We start from the raw sequence: 24,074 nt of genomic DNA, 5'->3' as shown, positions 1-24,074 counted from the left end.
TCCTCCAAGACCAAGAATCCTCCAGTTTTGCGTGAGGAACTCACTGGCTAGTTTGTGTGCGTTTTAGAACAATATTGTGTTATCTTCAAGTTAGACACAGAACATAAATCAGCTGAAAACAAATTTAAAAAGCAAAATGTCCACGTGACAGGAAGACAGATGGACAGACATATTTACAAATGTTTCATCCTAAGAGTACAGTACAGTACTGTACTGTATGTCCAGACTGAATGACTGAATGTGACTGAGCTGTTTAGGTATTACGTTTTCCTATCCAAGTATGGACGGATGGATTGATGGCAGACAAACAAACAGACATACACACAGAAAAAATGACGGATGGATGGACAAACGGACAAATGGATGGACGGATTTGCACACTCACAGTCAATATGTACCTAATCAGTGTTCCGTCAACAAAAAGGAGCGCTTGATGTCCTTTCATAAAACAGTGATATTGGACGCAGAGAGGGATTAATTGGTGAAAGAGTTGACAGAGTGACAGATGAAGCAACATAGTCAAACAACCTGAAAGATCAGCACTGCATGGATGGATGGATATGTGTGTATTTGTGTGCCAATCACATCACAGAGACTTAAACCTTCATATCTTCTGCGAATCCTTGTATAAATTCAACAGCATCATAAATGGAACAAAACACTGAAGGCCCTTTCACATGAATAGTGTCAACGTTCCACTATACAATGAACTCAGTAAAGAGAAAGGTCAAGCTACAACTACTATGTCAGACACACAGGCAGACAGACAGATAGATCAGAAAAATGGATAGATAGATAGATTATGTTGTATAATTTTATCAACCTAAACCAGGCTAGCAAACAAAGGGCACAAAATGTTGATAAGCAAACAAAAATGCCCCCCAAAAAACCCTGGGGGTAATTAAATTCTCCCTCTATCAGTAAGAAAGACAGAGATGTCACATCAGTATCGCACCCCAGTTCACACCTTTGCCGCATATCCCTGTCAATCAACAGTCACCACAGGACATCCTGTTTGTGAATGGCGGCTGCCTTTGGGGCTTAATGAGCTTTCACACGTTTCAAGAGAGACAAAACGTTAGCTAAATATTCCGTCTGTTGTCTCGTCTCCTTATCCGCCTCACATCTCTGATCACCAGTGCAGAGGAACCACCCGAGTGTAAAAGATGAAATTGTTTGCTTACAATGCATGGGACATTTCGATGAGAGGTCTGAAGTGAATTTAAAACACGTTCAATAAAGGATGTGACCTAGGGCTGTTTTTCTCCAGTGCAGAGGAATTATGCATTGAAACGGTTGACCCTGCTAAAAGTCTGTCAATGTACCAGCGCCTACGAAACCAGCCTGAATACAGAAATCATAACAGGGTCTGATAAGACGGAACAAGACAATGAATTATCAGTAAACCCAGATAATTACTAACGTGGTGAATCCACAGTACCAGAAATATCACAGTGCTCTGAAAACAGAGTCTTTAAGGAGGCAGGAGAAAATAGTATTTCATATTAATATTAAAGATCTGCAGCACAGGAGGGCTAATGATGCCTTGGATGCCTATTAATGATACATAATAGAGTATTCTGGAAGTCTGAGTGCTCCATTTGGAGAGGCAGGCTATTGGAAGTCCAGTCACTTGGCTTTGTTCCAATCACACACAGAATTTAAATGCAGAATCTTTTTTCCAGGAAATGGTCGTGTCTTGTCAGGGAGACAATGCACTTTCATTCTGGAGACATTTTAGGAAATAAAAGACAATAAAGCAAATACGAATGAGAATTAAACCAAAGCATGAAGTTGAGAGTCTGAAGTCCCTGGACAAAGTCTTACCAGTGAGCTGGTGTAGGTGGGGTCAGAGGTGTCTTCCTGAAGATAACGCGATAGGCCGAAATCTGAAACTTTGCACACGAGGTTGCTGTTGACCAGGATGTTGCGGGCAGCCAGGTCTCGGTGGACGTAATTCATTTCTGACAGATACTTCATCCCTGCAGCAATTCCCCTCAACATCCCCACCAGCTGGATCACCGTAAACTGCCCGTCGTTTTGCTACCACACAACACAGATATCACATGACATTCACCAATATGTCAAAGCTCAATCAAATGAGCTCTCGGTGTTTAGCTGTACACATTTTTGGCTCTATCTGGTGGTTACTCTGTTGAGTCCATTTCAAAATTCAGTTCAGTTCCTTAACTGAGTTGAATTTGAATAGGGGTAGCAAACATGATGTAGAACTCCAATTGAAATTTAAATGTAACAAACTTAATGTTATTTATAATTAGAATATTTTACTATATAAAAGAAGATTTAAAATGTGAAGATTTGAGACAGACAGACAGACAGACAGACAGATAGATAGATAGATAGATAGATAGATAGATAGATAGATAGATAGATAGATAGATAGATAGATAGATAGATAGATAGATAGATAGATAGATAGATAGATAGATAGATCTCCACTGTACCCTTGAATAAGGGCTGTTGCAATTAGCATGAAATCAAACAGATGAAAGTCGTTATGGACATGGATGTACTTTTAGAAACATGTTAATTAAAGAAAAGGACAATTTTATACAAAGGAAAACGCTTCGATAATTTGAGATTAAAAGCAGCATGGACAAAAAATATATAAATAAAATAAATATAATAAAGTATTTGCACAACCATAAAAGAAACATATTGATTTAACTTTTTTGAGCACCATTTGTGTGTAACACTCTTCATCAGTAGCTGTCTAAAACATGTTAACAGCACACAGTGGGGGACATTTCAGTTCCTTCGAAACTTCTGTACACAGTTGCCATGTTGCGCAAGTGAAGCTTTGAACTGAACGCACGATAACAAACAGGGGTGGGGGGTGAGGATCGATGATGACGCTACTCGGATGTGGTGGATTTTTAAGCCGACTTCAAAGAGAACCTTTATTGCGGCACCAGATCAAAGCTAGGGAGAACCAATCCATGAGATTGAAAAAAACAGGCTGAACATCGATTAAGCAGTGTACTTCTCCATGCCAGAGGGAAAGAATGAAACAGAAAGAAAATAGAGAGAGAGAGAGAGAGAGAGAGAGAGGGAGAGAGAGAGAGAGAGAGAGAGAGAGAGAGAGAAAGAGAGAGAGAGAGAGAGAGAGAGAGAGAGAGAGAGAGAGAGAGAGAGAGAGAGAGAGAGAGAGACATTGTGTGCTTGTTTTGGATGTTGCATTTACCCTAAGGAAAGAGTCAAGTGCCCCGTTCTCCATGAACTCTGTGACGATCATGACCGGCCGGCTTTTGGTGACCACCCCTTCAAGGCGAATGATGTTTGGGTGATCAAACTGCCCCATGATTGATGCCTCAGACAGGAAGTCGCGTCTTTGCTTCTCAGAATAACCCGCCTTCAGTGTTTTGATGGCAACGTAGATCTCTCGTTTTCCAGGCATTTTCAGTCGACCTTTATATACTTCCCCGAACTCACCTGGGGCGCAGAGAGAGGAAGAATGAGTGGGAGAGTATTTAGACCATAAAAACAATAAAGTGGTTAAAGATCCAAGCTCATCACTAAAATACAGTAGATCCAAACTTCACAATTCAATGGATAGGAATGTGTATGTTTGGAGGAGTATAAAGAGCTTTGAAACAATAAATTACACAGCAAATTGAATTCCCAAAAACAAAACCTGTTGGAAATACGTCAATGATTAAAAGACAGAATTTCAGAAGTTATATTGTTTGACTGCATGATGGAGAATCACTTATGTACTTACTTGTATATTATCCTTATCATCATTAAAACGAACCACCCCAATTGAAAATTAACTTCAGTGATTCGGCAAAAAAGTTTCTGCATTGGTCAATCCAAGTGCATTCGGATGTTACATAACTTCTAAAGCAAATAACAAATAAAGAAGCCTTAAAAGTCCCAAAGTTTAAGTAATTATCGCTGAATTTCAGGATTTAATCAAGCTGATGTCTGTAACTTTTCTATGTTAAGTAAACCATTTGTAGGCTAAGTAACCTTCGTGATGTAACGCTGCTTTGACTGTCGGAAAGTAGTCACAAGGGCGCATCGAGGGCACATATTGACCACAAAGGGGCGCTCATGAGCACCCTTCTGAAACCTAAAATGACTAAATGGGAAATCCTACGGTCCATGGACTTAACGGACATGTGGCAGCCATTGTAAGTCCACAAGATCGAAAGTGCATATGAAGTGTGCAATTTGGGGCAGGGCCATAGCTTGGGACCTGACTACTGTTAACCCTAGATAACTTATAATTTAGTTACCAATTAACCCTCCAAAATTATTGAAAAAGTTAATATGTGGTAGCTTAAATGTTAAGCATTTGGGCTGTTAACACAAAAACTGCAGCTCCCAACCATGTGGATGTGACTCAGGATTGAGTCACGGGGTTCATTCTGACATTCAGCATCTCACTAAATCCCCAGGATGCATACAATAACTTCAGTAGAAGCAACTTTGGAACAAAACCAAGCTCGATTATTTATATGGCGCCAGAAGTGTTATAAAATCAATATAACTCAAGAAAACAATGGGCAAAAATAGTATGGGATAGGTTAAAGAGAAACTCTATCAACTTTGATTTGAGTTTTAGTGCTAAAAGGTTGATAGTATTTGTTATGATCTGTGTGAAATCCATATGAGGTGCATCAGCGGATTAACTTTCGCTTTCTGCATCTGAGCAGACTGTGACTCATAACTCGCCTTCACCATGACTCGGCAAGGAGACGAGGAGAAGAGCACAGACCCTAAGGATGCTGTGTTGTGTGTCTTTCACGTGTTTGTGAGTAAATTTAGACATACTGAGGGTATTAAAGTTCAGAGAGGTACATGTGCTTCAAATCTGTCCCAAAAAAACGCTGTCTAACACTGTATATATATCATATGGTAACACTTTACAATAAGGGACATTAGTTAACTACATTGGTTTACATTAACTAATAATGAACTACACTTATACAGCATTTATTAATCTTTGTTAATGTTAATTTCAACATTTACACAGCGTGTAGCATCACATATTGTAGCGGTGTTTAATTTCTGAATGAAAACGAGTTTTACAAGAATCAATCGGGTTTATCAATGATTCAATGGCCCATTCATAAAGAGAGCCATTTACTTCATTCCTGAAAGAATCAGCGCTTGAAAGAATCAAGTTAATAAATGACTTGCTCATTTAGACATTTACCGCCAGCTATTGGCAGACTTGGTTTCTTATTTAGAGAATCATTCCATTAAAAAAAAAGTAAATATTTCATAATTTGGGGATAGTTTATTTACATTTACTCAACCTCACCACATTTTAAACTTTTGGTCTGTAAATATATCTAATTACCAATTCGGATGTAGCTTCTGAAAAAATAAAAACATGGCAGTTGTAGCCTTAAAGTTTATGTGTAATAAATTATATGCTGAATTAAATCAAATATTTATTTCTAAAGCTACCTTTTGTGATGTATGTTTGATACTTTTCTCATTTAAAACAATAATGACTTTAAATTAACTTTTGGGGATAATTTCTCAGCCGAATTTAATGTGCAAGTAGTTTATTTATTTTTTATTTAATAATAAACCTTTAAAAATGTAAATACTCATGTTTTCTCTATATCTGAAAACTGTTATATCAATAGCATTCAAAATGTCTTTGCCATTTTAAAGCTTTTTGCTAAAAAAAGTCAAAGTGATTGATGCATTTACACATGCACACATAGCAGAAACACACCACACACCTGCCCCAATAACTTCTTCAATCTTGACGGTGGAGACATCTATTTCCTTGGCAAATTCTCTGACGGCTTCATTTGGATCTTCGTAGGTGAAGGGGTCGATGTAGATCTTCATCCCCGGAGAGCCTGGCAGGGTCGGGCAGCCCATGGGAGTGTGGCAGTTAGAAAGATCTGGCCTCAAAGTGAGTTCTAGAACACAACAGAATCACACAGCTCAATGAAATGCTCTGAAGTTTCTTTTGCATAGTGTTATTAAAAGTCTTCATTTCAGTGCAGTTGTAAAAGCATTATGGTAAATCTATTTTATGATACCAATGAAAGGAGGTCAAGTCTGAGCACATTATTATAAACCATTTCTGTTTTAATGCATTTATCGAATCAGTAAATAAACAAATTCAATGTGAGTGGTTAAACAAGAGGCAATCTGAGTGGATTTATCTGAAATATGAAGATAATTACTGAACCCATCGCCTGGTGCTGATGTTAATAGTTTCTCATAAAAAAAAAAAACTGAAATAAACAGGGCTATGAATTGATTTAAATAAAAATACTGGCACCAAATGATTTTCATGACATTCAGTTCCGTTAACCATTCAGCATTAAAAGTAGTTCACACAAATAATTTGGATTATTTTTTATTAATACACTTATTCTAAAATAAGTAATAAGTTATTTATTAACTTAAAAAAAAAAAAAAGCTTAAAAAGCTTAAAAAAAGATTTGAAGCTTAAAAAGTTTCATTGTAACTGTAAGGAAAACATCATTCAAAAGTGTCTCATTGTTTTAAAAGGAAGACAGACATATGCAGGTTAGGTGAAGTGGAGAGTCAAAAAATGACAGGTCACGCTAGTCAAGCTCGCATCAGCTGACTCTCAGCGAATCCACGTCTACCTATAGGAATGTGACGCCTATCACTGTATACATATATAAGCTGGACAGGTAAACTGTGTGTGTGTGTGTGTGTGTGTGTCTCTGTGTGTGTGTCTGTGTGTGTGTGTGTGTGTGTGTGTGTGTGTGTGTGTGTGTGTGTGTGTGTGTGAAAGAGAGAGAGCCCTGTGATGGACCGACCATCTGTCCAGGGTGCTTTCCCCTGCCTCTGGCCTAAAAGAAACTGGGATAGGCTCCAGCACTATGACCCTAGAAGGTCTTATAAGGAATAGATATATAGATGTGTTTATTTCTTCAATTTTTTCCCTTTAAAAGCATTATGGAATCATAGCTGCTAACTATGACATCATCAAACAGCAGTGGAACACAAGACAGTTGCAGTGAATCTCTCTCTCTCTCTCTCTCTCTCTCTCTCTCTCTCTCTCTCTCTCTCTCTCTCTCTCTCTCTCTCTCTCTATCTCTCTCTCTCTCTGCTTCTCCAATAGAGCCGAATCAAATTCTCTTCTGCCTTTATCCCCCTCAGGACCTCATAAACAGATAACGCAGACATGCTATCAAACCGCTCTCCATGGCATAAGATGAAACTTCATGGTTAAACATCGAGGATGCAGAAAGTAATCTCAGAGAATCAGAGAGAACCAGCAACCCACACAAATAAAACAAACATTAAATGAGCTCTAAAATGAGGTGTTCATATCCGCTGTCCAATACGAAAAAGACCCAAAAGCAGGTGTGCAAACTGATGCAATCACACTGAAAGACACAGGCTAACGTCTGCTTCTGAAGAGATGAGTGCTGACTCGGACGCTGGAGGGCGGCGAGACCAGGGAATGTCACCCAGCGTGACAGGTAGGCCAAGAGACATTCAATTCTTCCGGCACGATAATAACCCATTCTGCACACACGACTGACAGCCCTATAGAGTCCAGACAACACTGAGAAATGTATCAAGATTCACCCTATTTATCTAATAAAAATGAAGCATTTTATTGTGCATGATTCAACAGTGCATGTTGTTATAAAGAAGAAATGTGAGTTTTCATGATCCTGAAAATCACGAAAATATAATTACTTTCTTGACTGCTGAAATCAGCTGTTCTTTCTTTTTCAATGCCACGTGAGCAGGGAAAAATAATATTAATAAACAATATAACACAAACATATTGACAGTCAATCAAATATCAATAGATGTTGAAAAATCAAGCCCTGTCCCAAATTATTTCTTACTTAATATTCACTCAAAAATATGTCTCATTATTATTGTCTCATATCAAGAGAAATTAAATGGCATTTGATCTTTTGAAATAAAAGAGCTTTACATACTATGAAAACATAGTTCAAGTTAAAACTTTCTTTCCAGTAAGGCTGTGAAAGGATTAATCGTGATTAATCGCATCCAAAATAAAAAAAATGTGTACTATATAAATATATATTTATATACTAAGTGAGTACATCACAGAGCTGCTGGCTGTTAGACGCATGGTGCTTCTCCACCTTCCACTTGAGGATCACCACAGCAGCTCAATAGGGTTCAGGTCTGGAGAAATACTTGGCCACTCCATCACCTTCAGCTTCAGCTTCCTCAGCAAGGCAGTTGTCATCTTGGCGGTGTGTTTGGGGTCGTTATCATGCTGTCCGGTCCAGTTTCTGAAGGGAGGGCATCATGTTCTGTTTCAGAATGTCACAGTACATGTTGGAATGTACTGTGTTTTCCTCAATGAAGCGCAGCTCCCCAGTACCAGCAGCACTCATGCAGCCCCAGACCATGATGCTACCACCACCATGCTTAACTGTAGGCAAGACACAATTTTCTTGCTACTCCTCACCAGGGCATCGCCACACATTCTGGACCGTATCTGAGCCAAACAAGTTTCTCATCAGACCACAGGACATGGTTCCAGTAATTCATGCTCTTGGACAGGATGCTTTCAGCAAACTGTTTGCGGGCTTTCTTGTGAGCCAGCTTCAGAAGAAGCATCCTTCTGGGATGACGGCCATGCAAACCGACTAGTTGCAGTGTGTGGCGTATGGTCTGAGCACTGACAAGCTGACCTTCCGCTTCTGCAACCTCTAAAGCAATGCTGGCAATGTTTTTTGAAGCCAGCTTCTGCACCTGACGTACAGCACGAGGACTCAACTTCTTTGATGGACCCTTGCGAGGCCTGTTACGAGTGAACGCAATCTTGGAAAACCTCTGTATGACCCTGGCCTGTACTGTAACTCAGTTTCAGGGTGTTACCAATCTTCTTATAGCCTAGGCCATCTTTGTGGAGAACAACAATTCTAATTTTCAAATCCTTAGAGAGTACAGATGAACTGATAAAGACAGAGAAGATTAATCCTATCCAATACCTAAACTTAACAACTACCTTACTAACTATTAATAAGCAGTAATTAGGAGTTAATTGAGGAAAAAGTCCTACATAATAGTTAGTTAATAGTGAGAATTGGACCCTAATCTAAAGTGTGACCAACATTAATACATCCAATCAAATTTTGAACGTCAACCATGTAAATGTGTACCTTGAAATACAATGTAAGTCACTTTGGATGAAAGTGTCTGCCAAATGCATACATGTAAATGTATTCAGTGATCAGAAACCAGAGGAGGAAGCAGAATATATGCTCTTATTCCATAACACCACAAAACTAACAAGTGTCTTTCAAATGTTGTCCTGTTCTTCAGTGTGTACAGCACCTGCCGTTCTGCAGATCCTTCTGAAGGATCCTGCAGTTAAAAGCAAAAAGTCGAAGTTAGTTTTAACAAGGTCCCTAGTCACTTCAAAGCTTCACTAACATTTTAAGTGGACATCAGGGGGAAGAAACTGATGAAAGGAATGTATGATATGAACCCTTTAAGCTGAAAAATGTCATGAAGGTCTGTTGAATTATTCATTTCAAACACACAATGTGCACAAACCTACAGAGTGCTTTAATTTTAGAAATGCGGCTTTTGTTCATCAATAACTCAAATAGCAAACAGTTTATCTCCCCTCGTCCTCTGGAGTAATGCATCGTAACAGCTCCACTCATTTCTTATGCCTGAGAAAGGGAAATAAAAATATATATGTTAATATTTTATAGCCACTTGATCCCTGCGTGCCTGGAACGCCAACTGCTCTGCCACTCCACTGAACCCCAGTCCTGCAGGATAGAGAGAATTAAGATGGAGGGAGAGAGAGAGAGAGAGAGAGAGAGAGAGAGAGAGAGAGAGAGAGAGAGAGAGAGAGAGAGAGAGAGAGAGAGAGAGAGAGAGAGAGAGAGAGAGAGAGAGAGAGAGAGAGAGAGAGAGAGAGAGAGAGAGAGAGAGAGAGAGAGAGAGACCAGAATGCATCACTTCTACCTGAACACTAAAACTCCTGTGAGATAGAACAACAGAAACTTCTGGCCCAGCCCCTAAGGACAGACACTTGCGCAGCATCCAAAATCGAATGCTTCCCTACTGTATAGTATGCGAGAAACAGTTCGCCAAAAGAATAGTATGTCCAAATACAAAACATTCAAAAAAACAGTAGGTGAAAAGTACCCGGATGGCTTACTACTTCTGTCAAGTTTCTGAAGTGTGCATTTGATGGACACTTAACTGTACCATGAGGCCACGGGAGAGGATTTTTTGAATGGAAGTGAAGCAACGCAACTGACGCTGGTAGATCACGTGACAGTAACAACATGGTGGATGTAGAATATCCGAATTCTGACCATGAGTTACTGTAGTCTTTCCCATCTAGTGTTGTTAATCTTGGTTTGTGAATAGGAGCATCTTAATACACTTCCTGCACACTGGACTGTGTAATCGCATTGTTTCTGAGCTTTGAAAGAACAGTCGTCTCCAATGCGTCCTGATACATAAAAGGATCTGTCTCAGGTTAAGAAGCTTTGAGAATATCAGCCCATGTGTGCTCTTATGAGGAGTGTCTGACACAGTGTAAGCATTATTTAGATCAGATTAGTTGCATCTCGCTGATCTCTCAGGTGAAAGATGATTTTTCTCTATCTCTCTGGTATTAAAAAGCCATGCGTTATGAAGCGTACTCCATTATGACTCTGCCACATTATGGGTGCCTCAATATTGCAAGGTTCTATTAAGTTTTAAATCAGTATTTTACACAAAACCATATTTCCATTTTATGTCCAGCATTCATTTTTCTTCATTCACAGCAATTTAAGTCTTTCAGATCCTTAGGGTGCTCATTATAGAGAGAGATAGAGAGGGAGAGAGAGAGAGAGAGAGAGAGAGAGAGAGAGAGAGAGAGAGAGAGAGAGAGAGAGAGAGAGAGAGAGAGAGAGAGAGAGAGAGAGAGAGAGACGAGAGAGAGAGAGAGAGAGAGAGAGAGAGAGAGAGAGAGAGAGAGAGAGAGAGAGAGAGAGAGAACGAGAGTTGGAACGAACATGTTCCAGCTTAGTGACAACAGCACTGGTTGTGACTCAGCAAAATAAATGTACAGAAATAGCTGTGACACAACATAGAGCATACAATTTCACACTGACACCTATAGTTGCCTCTGCAAGTAGAGTAATGCAGCAAATACATGGAAGAAAGGATTATAATAAAAAAAAAATTGTGCTACAGTGACACTTCTGTATTGTTAATTAGGCTGTTTTTATCTATCAGATATATGCATGGATGGATGAAACAATAAAAAAACTGGAAGAACAATATAAAGAACAACAGAATGATGGATATCAAGTGTAGCGTCAGTTCTGGCAGGTCACGCTAGTCAAGCTCGCATCAGCTGACTCTCAGCTGATCCATGTCTACCTATAGGAATACGATGCCTATCACTGTATACATATATAAGCTCCTTCTGTATTATCAGCAGCTATCGCGTTTCTCAGGAGCTAATTACCCTCCTCCATCCCCAGCTCCTCCTCTCGCCTAGTCAGGATTTGGTATTCTGATTCCCATCTGAATCAGACAACATTTTTGAATTATGTTGTACTTTAAAATCTTGAATTAAGGATCTCTGCAATACATTTATGTTGGTTCTGTTCTGTTAACCCTAAGTGGGGTTATTGTTGCTCTTCCTGCTCTTATCCACGCTAGGCAGCATGGATACGCAGAGAGTTCTTGCCCAAAACAGAACCATACCACCAATCCAAACTGTATGCTAACTGTCAATCGTATTTGACGATAGTGGTCCTGACAGAACAATATAATTCAGTGATAGAACTTATAGAACATCAGATAAAATCTTAGAATGACTGAATGAAAGACAGATTGATAGATAGATAGATAGATAGATAGATCAACAGACAGACAGACAGACAGACAGACAGATAGATAGATAGATAGATAGATAGATAGATAGATAGATAGATAGATAGATAGATAGATAGATAGACAGATAGACAGACAGAGACAGACAGACAGACAGACAGACGGATGTATTTTTAGATGTGGCTGTTCTTGAAATACAATGTATACACCTCTGCTGAAACGACCTCAAAAATGTAAAACATCAAAACAGCAGGCATTGCTAATATCCTTCATGAGAAACAATAAATGGTTATTAGTCCAAATAGCTCAGAGTAATTAATGGATATGAGGTTGTGTCCTTAATTTTCAGTCCAAATTCAACTTCAGTATGGGAAATGTGATATGCTTGCAATTTGAATAAAAGTGTCCTCTAAATTAAAAAAATGTAAAAGTAGTTACTAAAACAGTTAGTTAATGAAGTATTAAATGAATATGAGGTCACTGTCCCTCATTTTAATAGACATTATGAGTAATTGTATATCATCAAATAAAAAAAACGTCTCAGGTTACGTACAGTATGTAACCCTGGTTCCCTGAGAGGGAACGAGACGCTGCGTTGAGACGCGGCGGGAACGCTCTGCGTGATTGCGTCGTGAAGCACGTGTATAATCTGTCCAATGGAAGAGCTAGACGTCATAGGCGGGTGACGTCATAGACCAGGAAGCTATAAAGCACACCTGAAAACAGACCGCGACAGCTTCTGAAAAAGCCTGAAGCAAGTCGATCAGGGTGTGCAGGAAGTATGGCAGGAAAACGCAGCGTCTCGTTCCCTCTCAGGGAACCAGGGTTACATACGTAACCTGAGACGTTCCCTTTCAAGGGAACTCGAGATGCGTTGAGACGCGGTGGGAACCCCATACCCACTACGCCATAAAGACAAATGCCCGTTCTGTGTGAAGTCCTTGCGCACACTAAAAAAGCAAGCAACCTACCCCCAGGAGTGGAGAGGTGTAAGTCATAAAATCTGACAAATGTATGTGGTGAGGACCAGCCTGCCGCATTACAAATGTCCTGAAGGGGAACACCCGAAATTAAAGCCTAGGAGGCAGCCATACTCCTGTAGATGGGTGAAGGCTGTCCGGCCGCTTCATAAGCAAGTGAGATAGCCTCAACTACCCACTTGCTCATCATCTGTTTAGATGCCGGGCAACCTATCTTAGGTGACCCGAAGCAGACAAATAATTGTTCTGATATACGCCACTGAGCAGCTCTGTGGAAATACAAATCTAAAGCCCGGACAGGGCGTAACAGATTAAATTTTTCCTTATCTGGGGTATTAAAGGTGGAGGACAGAAGGCCTGCTGCACAAATGACCCGCACATTTAGTAGTGACCTAGAAATACAACCCGACCTGGGGTGAAGAAATACTATCACCATAGCAGGTGCAAATCCAAGTACGTGTAGGCCTTAGCCTCATTTACCACGGAGAAGACGAAATCAAGGATCTCTCCTCAGAGATAACCACGTAAAGAAACATTCATACAGAAATCAAGTACTGTACCCACGGGGCAGAAACAAGATTCAGAAGGCGTTCTCTGCACCAGGCAGAGAACAGCATATTTAGTCTTCTCGTGGAGGAAGCTATAGACTGGAGTATGGTCTCCACGACCTCGGTCGAGAGACCTGAATCTATGAGCTGGGCCCGCTCAGAGGCTGAGCCCACAGTATCCACAACTCCAGAGCTCCCAGGAGCAAAGATATCGGGAAAAGCGTATAGGTGTAGCGGCAACCACACCTATTACATCACATCCAGTCCAAGCGGAGATGGATGCGTGAGGGAGAACCGCAAGGGCAATGCATTGTGCAAGCGATGCGAATGGTCGACTTGTAGTTTGATCGAAGTTCTCCCTAAGAAGCTCCACCACCTCGGGGTGAAGTCTCCATTCCCCGGGCCACAGCCCCTGCCTCAACAGGACATCTGCTCTGATATACGAGACCATCAGTGTGCTGTCCGGACCTCTCGCCGAGCAACCACTCATGATCGCCCCCGACTTGTGAGGGAAGCATCCGTCGATAGCATTATGCGTCGACAAGAAGCCCCAAACACTGGGCCTGGGCGAGGAACGAAGGTTCTTCCACATGACCGAGGCACGAAGGCATAGCCGCGTGACCTTGATCATGCGAAAACGGATTTCCCCTCGGAGAAAACCCCTTGGTCCTGAGCCACCACAGCAGGGGTCTCATGTACAGAAGGCGAAAAGTAAGTACGTTGGAAGCAACTGCCATGAGCCCCAGCCAAAGACCTTTCACCGAGCGGCCACTCATGACCGCCCCCCATCCTGTGAGGGAAGCATCCGTTGATAGCGTGACGCGTCGACAAGAAGCCCCAGCACTGGGCACTGGGCGAGGAACCAAGGTTTCTTCCACATGACCGAGGCACGAAGGCATAGCCGCTATGCAACTACGCAACTACGTTGGACGCAACTACCATTTTGCAGTGAGTGACTGACCTAGTTTTGCATTCTTTACGGCTGTGAGAATCGCAGAAATACGTGCAGGAGACAGATGTGCTTGCATTGTTGTCGAATCCCATAATACACCTAGAAAAGTGGTCCTCTGAGCTGGGAGGAGTACACTCTTTTTGGTGTTGAGCCACAACCCCAACCCCCTTATGTGGGACAGAACGACATCTCGATGTTGAACTGCCAAAAGCTTGGACAGAGCTAAAATCAACCAATCGTCGATATAATTTAATACGCGAATGCCCTGGAATCTCAGAGGACCCAGAGCTGCATCCACGCATATTGTAAAAGGTGCGGGGTAATAACCTAGGCTGAAAGTAAGAACCCGATACTGGTATGCTTCGCCCCTGAAAGCAAACCTCAGGAATCTCCTCTGATGAGGATGGATAGATAAGTAAGCGTCCTTTAAGTCTATTGTGATAAACCAGTCCTCGGACTGAGTCTATGACACAATCATGTGTAGCGTAAGCATTTTTTGCTTACTTTGAACTTAAGATTCTGAAACCTGCTGTTTAATTGACGCAGGTCTAGAGTAGGACGCAACCCCTCATCCACTTTTGGAACAATGAAGTAATGGCAGTAAAACCCTGACTGTCTGCCGGGGAGGAGGAACCCCTTCTACAGCTCCTTTTGCAGAAGTGTCAGTACTTCCTGCTCGATAACCAAAGCCTGCTCGGGGTCCACCACAGTGGGGAGGACCCCTAGAAATCTGGGCGGAAAAGAACCGAATTCTGAACCCTTTTCTATAGTGTGCAGGACCCACCGAGAAATATGTGGCAGTAGTTTCCACGCTGCCAGAAATTCTACTAGGAGAACCAGTTTCTCAAGACAGTCACTACGGTGCCCTGAAGCGGCGAACCGGCAGGGAACCACCAAACTGACCGTTTTACGACCCTCCTCGGAGGATCGTATGGGGACGCTGACACCTCGGTGCCCTGAACGGCGAACCGGCAGGGAACAACCGAACTGCCAGCACTCTGGCGCTCCTCAGAGAGTCGCACCTCAGAGGGCGCCGAGGAGAAACGATTACTCAAAACCATCCCTATCCCAGAGGGGACCACCCTTTAGAAGCCTGATAGCCTCGGCGTCAGGGCTTCCTATTTGTCCAAGCTTTTTTAGAGATAAAATAGTCCTCAGATCTTGCATATCTCTAACTGGCTAGACTGCTACCACCAACCAAGTCCCCCTCGGACCCAAATGGCGATGCTCGTTTTGCACTCTGTGCTGCGAGGAGCTTAGTAGACCGAGACTGCTCCGCCCAGCAGTCTCAAGAACATCAGATTGGTGAGGAAGAAACCTCTGGAACGCCGCTGAATGGTTTATTTCTTAGTTTTTTGAAAGCGGAGGGTCCAGAAGAACAGACATAATTTTATCTTATTTTTCTTTATTTTTAAATCAGAAAAACGTATATATATATATATATATATATATATATATATATATATATATATATATATATATATATATATAAATATATCACTCCGTGGCCACCATCAGGAAAACAACCGAACTGGCCGTGCTGCGACCCTCCTCAGAGAGTCGCCCCCCAGAGGACGCAGAGGAGAAACGATTTCTCGAAACCGTCCCTCCCCAGTATAGTTTATCTGTTTTTGCACGACGCAATTCTCGAATAGCGTCAGTGCTGACAACCTCACATTCATCCATGTCTTTATAATTCACCCACCAGCGCTGCCTAAGAAAATTTTTCTTTCTTTATTTAAGATGGCTGGTGGGTAATGTCGGGGTTCAAAATGATGACGCCGACTCGGGAGAGAGAAAGCTAGCAAGCGTCTCTTTAACCCGAGGAACTGTCATACCATAATACTTAATACCCATAGCATTACTATAGTTAGACGTTTGGGCATTAAACACATAAAATAGAAACCGGCTTATTCCACGATCTCGACACCTCAGTGTGGTGTGGAGATAGGGAAAAACGGCAGTCCCCAACGAGGAGGCTGAGATACAGAGTTTTTCTGTTTTTAGATATATTTCATCTAATAAACTCTCTTTTTCACTCTCGTAATGTTCAGCTGGCCAGAAAATATTTAACTAGCAACAGCACTAGATAAACCTCCTTTTAAAGCTCCTCTTTATTCAACAGAGTTATGAGCTGACTTATTTATTCATTTATTGAAAACTCAAACATCTATCTTTTTCTTAATATCTTTATTTTTTTTGTTCTCTTTTTTTAAACAAAACACTAACGATACCAATTCCTCGGAACTGGAATTGCCAGCACTGGATCTGGCAGGTGAAAGCTGAGATAGGGCGAGGCCCGTCCCAACCCTCGCTGTCAGATCCGTTTGCGAACCCCAAAATGCGAGTCGCCGCCGTGCATCGGCAACAGCGGGACCCACGTGGGGAGCGCGAACCGAACCGTCCTCCTCGAAGAACGCCCGGCGGGAGCGGAGCGTCCTCAGGGACAGCTTCTCGCAATGCTCACAGTCAGCCCACTCGAGAACTGACTGTGGCATGCTCCACTCCCAAATAGTACCAGAAAGCTGATGTGTGTGTCCACACGGTGGTGATATATCGTGGGCAGGGAACAACACGAAGCTGCTTGCTCTCTTTTGCCATAATATATATATATATATATATATATATATATATATATATATATATATATTGCAACTTGACAGACAACAATAAATATGACAAGGACAGAATACACAGATCGCTTGCTGAAGGCACAGAAGCTGTCGCGGTCTGTTTTCAGGTGTGCTTTATAGCTTCCTGGTCTATGACGTCACCCGCCTATGACGTCTAGCTCTTCCATTGGACTGATTATACACGTGCTTCACGACGCAATCACGCAGAGCGTTCCCACCGCGTCTCAACGCAGCTCGAGTTCCCTTGAAAGGGAACCTTAAATTAAAAAATTGCAGTATGATAACCAGTTTTTACCCAAACACCATAGTCATTAATACTACAATACAACAACTACCAATAAATGAATAAATAAATAAATAACACTCCTTCTTTGAATATTATATATTAATTGTAGGTTTGAAAATCATGCTTTTCCCATTATTGTTGAATCACGGAAGCTACACCAGTTACTTTTGCCAAGAGATTTCTATGTGTTATGTATTATGTGTCAGACAGAGAGAAACAGGCATATAAGAATAAGGCTATAGGCGAGGATGTCTTCATTCCAGATTTCTCTGTTCCCCATTTCTCTATCCTCTCACCCCATCATGCCAGCTGTAAATGGTTTCTCCTCCTTCACCCCCTCATGCCTTTATGTTTCTCCTTCCTCTCACCCTGTCATGCCTTTCTCTGGGTTGGTACAGTAAGATTGAGCTTATATACACCACTGAGCGACTTTCAACTTCCTTGTAAGGAAGCAAAACATGTTGCTTATGTTTAAAAATGGAACATATACCTTATACTTACACAGGTACAATCCACTATTCCTCTGTGTATACATTAGTGGTACATTTGCATCAGTTGAAACATACCTTTCCTTGTAAAAAAACATGTACACAACTAATGTATCATCATCATTGGAACATCTCTGCTCAGTGAACGTTACATTGCACATATACCTCTAAGCAAAATATAGCTCATCCCATATCTCTGCTCAGCACACAATGCACACTATGTACAACATACTCTGACTTCACAAAATACATTATGAAATTATTATGAAAATGAATAAAGAAAAATAATACTAAAATATCATTAAACAGTAAAATTTTAGTCTTCAATTTTACGGTACTAACAATAACTGTAGCAATTATTTACTTCTTTTTTTTTTAAGTAGAAACTGTGGTTCCATTTTTCCAAAAGACAGTCTGTCCTTGGTGCTGGAGGTAATTCATAAATGTCCTGCTGTATTAAGTTTGAAAGTACTGATGAAGTTCACTTCTGTATTCCAGAACCTTAAATAAGTTTTAATAATGCTAATGTTAAAAAAACCCAAGGATGTCTGTGACATTTTGGCCAATTATATTCATAGTCAATAGTCTTTCTCTTAGTTTTTAGCTCATATGCATTGACATTCAAGACTGAATAAATTCTGATACAGTAATTATCCGAATATTTCTCCTCACAACGAGATCATGTTCTCTTAGTCTCAGTTCTCTGTTCTTTCTTCCTCTTTCTAAATTGTCTGTTTGATGTGCAAGTCTGGCTGTCACATCATTTGTTTACTTTTTCGTCTGCACTTATGTTAATTAAATTTGGTTTCGCAGATCGCCCACCAACTCCTCAGAGATGTTGCTTACAAGGAGACAGAAGAGAGAGAGAGAGAGAGAGAGAGAGAGAGAGAGAGAGAGAGAGAGAGAGAGAGAGAGAGAGAGAGAGAGAGAGAGAGAGAGAGAGAGAGAGAGAGAGAGAGAGAGAGAGAGAGAGAGAGAGAGAGAGAGAGAGAGCTCAGTTCCTAATGAGCCTGAAGCTTCTTGCAGGGCTATGGGATGTATACAGGTAGGAAAAGCTTTTTAATGTCAGCTTCTAAAAAGTGCACAGGCCTAGAGCAATCCCTCGTTCCTTTCCTCCGTTTCACCGCATCCCCCGGCATTTCCTGTAACCTCACATCTCTATCCTTCTGTTTTCCTCTCTGTTTGCTTTTGCTCATATTCAAAACCCCTTTCAGGTCGGGTTTGCCCCAGAGGAAGGGGCGGAGCTGAGCATAAAACAACAAAATGTCCATCAGCATTAACAGTGATTTGCTCACCTCTGCCAGTGCTGTAGTGCTGGAGTTTGTCACTGTACACAGCCTCCTTATTGTAAGCTCGTTTCCTATGAGAGAAAATACAATTAAAACATATATTTAATAAATTAATCTGGATTTTCTCGGCTGGCTGAAACAAGTGTCTGAGTCTTATAGGGTTAGGGTTAGCCTTATAGGGGCTTTCGCACCGGAGGAACCTTTTCATAGTTCCTGGAACTATTGGCGAGAGTACCCGGATTTTGGCGTGTTCGCACCACAGGAAGTAGGAACGATTTTAGTTCTAGGAACTCCTTTTGGAGGAACTAATTTAGCTCCTATTTCAGAGTAGGGTCTAAACCAGGACTATAGGAACTACCAGTGACTTTATTGTACGCTGATTGGCCGAACGCACGCGGAACACCGGCACCCGCCATTTTTTCAAAAGCTGTGTAAACACACAGATTATAGCCTATATATTTACTCCAGAAACTAACTCTATGAACATGGAAAACAGTTATAGATGGGGAGAAAAGGTAGAAAGATAAGGAGAAAATTCAATGCAAATTTGAGGGGATAAAGCGAAACACTTATGTATTTCTGCTCGGCTAGCAACACTGGACAACCACACATATGCTGTCTACTTTCTATGTATAACAGTTCTATCTAATAACGTATTAGACAGGACTGTAAGACAGATCATAAACTAATGAACACGGAGGATGCCAGCAGTGTGGTCTGGTGTTCTCAGTGCTGTAAAAATAAAGGTCCGCCGCACCATCAAAATAAGTCACAACAAGGAGCACGGCTTACGTCACTTCAGAGTCCCTACTGGCAGTGCAACTAGGAAAATGTTTTTTAAGGGAACCATTAGTTCTTGGGGAACCACCCTGCTGGCTAGATCCTAGAACTAAGTTCCTAGAACTACCCGGTGCGAAAGCCCTTATTGTATCACATTATAAGTGTCTAACATTTATTCGCTGTTTTAAGTGGGGCTGAGGTATTTTTTAGGTCACAGACGTTCTTTGAGAATAGTTGTTTTGGTGGCGTGGTGTTGTCAAGGATACAAAAAGGAAGTAAATTCGGGCCAAATGGCAGTTCATTCTGGCAAAGAGCCACCTACTCAAATCAGGAAGAGATCGCTTGATTGACATGTCATGCCAAGTGACCAACCGAAGTTGGCATTGCCTTTGTGTGTGATTTAGGTTGCTATATTCAATATTAGTACCACAATAATAGTTAGGCACAGAAAAGGCCTTTCAAAAGCTTTATGATTTAAATTTCTGTTTGACCAAAAGTAAAGCCTGAAGTCAAAACGTTTTGTCAGTTTCGTTTGGATATCGTTGTGTCTGGTGGTTTGCAGAGGCTTTTTTTGATACAATTCCTATTATTTGTGGATTAAAAGCATGAATTGCTTATTATTTACAGGAATTGCATCACCTCACTCATCATTAACGTTCCCCTACAGCAAAGAACCAACTTACATAAAGACCAATTTATCAGCTTGAGGTGATGCTTGTCCTCTGAGGAGAGCTAGTGGCAGTCCTGAGAATGACTCTAACCAATGGGATTTGAAACATGGAATGACACTAACAGATCACTGGTCCGGAGCCCAGAGTAAATATATATGTCGTGGCCATGAGTGAATAATTCGTTCCCACAAATAAGGAATTTGTTCCCTCATTTTAGTAAATTGTGGCCATGGTTAACTAATTTGTTCACTTGTTTTAGTTCATTTGTGGCTACGAATTAAGAATTAGTTCCCACGATTTATTAATTTGTTCCCTTGTTTTAGTAAATCATGGCCACTAATTAATTTTCTAGATTTGATTTAACATAAAGAAGGGAGCAAATTATGACAACCTGGCCACCATTTAGTAAATCAAGGGAACGAAATTAGTAAAATGTGCTGACGTATTAGTAAGTCATTGCAATGAATTGTTAATTTGAGGCCACAATATAATTTTTTTCCCCCGCATGTCATGTACAATCAATACTATGGTCTTAAATAGTAAATATTTACAGTGTTAATAACATTTTATTAATTATATTACAAGCAAATTATATATATATATATATATATATATATATATATATATATACTCCTTTGCAGATATTTACAATGTATATTTTTACATACGTTTTAAGTAAAAGGATGAAACAGGAACACATTTAGCTAGTCTGAAATTGCTCGTGTCTTTCTGTCCTTGCGTGCACATGCAGCAGCCACATGTCTGTTTCCATAATGGCAAACTCACCTGCTACAGACTATAGATATGGCCACCAGAGACACGATGAAGACCACTCCAGCCGCGGCTGAGCCCGCAATCAGCGGCAACTGCTCCCTCAGCTCTGATTTATAGTCGTCTAGACAGAGAGAGACAGGATGCATTAGGCTACAGAAATAACTGAAATGGCCACTGCCTATAGAGATGAAACAGGGGATGAAAGAACGTAAACAAAACATTTCAAGAAAACCTATTCAGGGAAGCGTTTCATGGTCTGCATGAATAGGAGAATGACAGAGAGGGGGAGGCGACACAAAGTCGTATGGAAGAATAGGAGAATGAAGAATTGTGAGGAGGTGTGAGCTTTGAAAGAATAGAGGAGAAGGGAGAGAAGGATAATAGAGTGATACAATGATACAAAAGGAAGTGCTGAAACACGGCGGTCAGGTAATACTAATGCCCATTGCTGACAGATGTCAACTGAGAATGAGTGATGGAAAAGGATAGATGGAATGAATAGAGGGAAGGAAAAACACTTAAGGTACACAGCTGAATGACAGTGACCAGTGAAGTGTGTGTGAGTGAAGTGTGCGGCACATCAGCACAGCAAATCCCACCGTCACAGTCTAAAAACAACAAAGAAGAGGATGGGATGTCCTTTCTCGATGTTCAAATACAGCCAAACCCTCGACCAGCCAGCACATGAAACATCTGTGTGGTTTGGAGAAGCTTCTTTGACGCCACAGCTTGCTAAGCTACAAGCTTCTCATGGTTTTAAGTAGCTAAATTGCAGTCATGCTAACAAATAGTTAGCTACAGTACACACAAAAAATTTGGCTAGCTACATGAAGCTATGTTAACATAAAAAGGTACAGAGAATATCAGATAGAATAAGAAAGAAAGCTGGGGGGAAGAAACAAGAGGAAGCATGGTGAATAGAGCAAGAGAGACTGATTATACGTCATGATTTGTCATTATGTGTGCGACAGACAGATCTAATCTCTTGAAAAAGCTGCTAGCTACATGAAAAACAAAAAAAAACAGTGGTTACTTATGAATTTCATTGCATTGTACGTAAACTTGCTATGTATGAGTTGCATTTGGCTCATTACCATTCAAAAGTTTGGGGATACATTGCAAACAACTGATCTTTAAACGGTTAATAATACAAATATTTCTTGAGCAGCAAATCAGCATATTATAATGATTTCTGATGGAAACAGTGAAGACTGGAGTAATGATGCTGAAAATTCAGCCATCACAGGAATAAAAAAAAAATCTATCAAAATAGAAAACGGTAATTTTAAATTGGAACTATATCCCTGTTTACACCTGGTATTAAGATGTGTTTTGGTCGATCCAATCACAAGTGGATGACGCTAAATACCGGTGTAAAAGGGGTCTAAAAGATTTTGAGCTTGTCCACTTTCAACCGCTTCCAGAGGTAGTCGAAAACACATTTGACCAGTTTGCTTTCGAAGTGTAAACACTCATGTGGTCAAATGCGTTTGAACAGCAACAAAAGACCGTCTACTCTCTGCCTACTGACCTAATGTGTTAACATTACGGGGAACGCAAGCTTAATTGAAAGATAAAAAAAAAAAAACATTCATTAACCTGCCCATAGACCCTCCCCTTAAAGAAATCAGGACAGAAGTGTTTGAAAGTGGACAAAAGAGATGGATTTAAATACGTGTAAACGTATAAACTGGAATGTGTCTCCCTCGTCTACTTGTGATCCGATCGACCAAAACACATCTAAATACCAGGTGTAGACAGGGACTATATTTCACAATATTAGTGTTTTTACTGTATTTCTGATCAAATAAAATGCAGCCTTGGTGAACAGAGACTTCTTTCAAAAACATTAAAACAATCTTACCGAACCCAAACTTTTGAACGGCATGTGACTTTCCACAAATAATTTCTCTTTGAACGAGGGTGTATTGAAACATTTCATATGTGTGACTGTGTAACTATGTGTCTCATGGCATACTAGATTTTATCAATCGCACTGATAGTCGTTCATAGCATGCTGGCTAAATCCATAATGTCCAACAGGAAGTAGAGCAGTCTCTGTGAGCACTGGGCTTTAACACACCTCATTTAACAGAATCATTTCTTCGTCATTACACCTGGCTGTCAAAACGAGAGAGCGAGAGACTCCAGGGAGAGCATGTGTTGTGATTCTGGAGAAGGTGTGTGTGTGAGGTGGACTTCTCTCCCCCGTGATTGGTGCTAATTGTCGTAACGAATGTCGTGCCATGGCAGAATGCCAGTGGATGTACCCGTTAGCTGGCGCGGAGCGAACGCGGGCACTAATTACTTTAGTGAGTATGACGGCATGGAGACGCCTCCATGCACGCACAGGAAGTTTTGTCTTCATCAGTGTGACATCAATCTGTATATTAACTTAATTTAATTAAGTGTAAATACTATTTGTCTTCACTGTGTGATGAACCGTATATGTGTGAGTCCGTCTTTTTTTAGTACATGTTTGTTTATGTATACTGACATATGCATGTGTATTGCATGCTGGTGTGATTTAAATGACTATTTTGTGTTCCAGTTTCAGGTGTTTGAAACTGAGGTGTTGCAAATACACACAACCAACACATGCATGCAGCAAATGACACAAACACAAAAACTATTCAACCATTCAAATCAGAATACACACAAGCATGCAACAAACATGCAAAGCCTGCATGCAACAAACACAATTAAGCCATGCAAATGCACAAACACAACATGCAACAAACACAACAAAACTTGTAGCACAGATTGCACACAACAACTGAAACTGAAACACAAATCAAACATGTAAATCACACATTCAACATGCAAAACATAAACATAAAAATC

General features: G+C 40.8%; 1 protein-coding gene across 3 annotated transcripts in view; it reads right to left on the bottom strand.

Moving 5' to 3' along the window:
• ephb1 (EPH receptor B1) overlaps window positions 1-24,074 on the bottom strand; it is a 267,402-nt gene that overhangs the window by 16,823 nt on the left and 226,505 nt on the right. For 2 of the 3 annotated variants that reach the window (XM_077221927.1, XM_077221928.1), the window contains 5 exons: window positions 21,243-21,351; window positions 19,012-19,076; window positions 5,727-5,912; window positions 3,206-3,453; window positions 1,828-2,043 (listed from right to left, as the gene is read on the bottom strand). In XM_077221927.1, coding sequence (XP_077078042.1) covers window positions 1,828-2,043; window positions 3,206-3,453; window positions 5,727-5,912; window positions 19,012-19,076; window positions 21,243-21,351 — 824 coding nt within the window. The remainder of the gene's footprint in view (window positions 1-1,827; window positions 2,044-3,205; window positions 3,454-5,726; window positions 5,913-19,011; window positions 19,077-21,242; window positions 21,352-24,074) is intronic. The other variant, XM_077221929.1, reaches the window with a different exon arrangement.

The sequence above is a fragment of the Siphateles boraxobius genome, unplaced genomic scaffold, assembly GCF_051911475.1.
Source record: "Siphateles boraxobius isolate OS27281-9 unplaced genomic scaffold, OSU_SipBor_1 86, whole genome shotgun sequence".
Taxonomy (NCBI): domain Eukaryota; kingdom Metazoa; phylum Chordata; class Actinopteri; order Cypriniformes; family Leuciscidae; genus Siphateles; species Siphateles boraxobius.
Note: the sequence above shows the minus strand (reverse complement) of the source record. Positions and strands in the feature narration are given on the sequence as shown.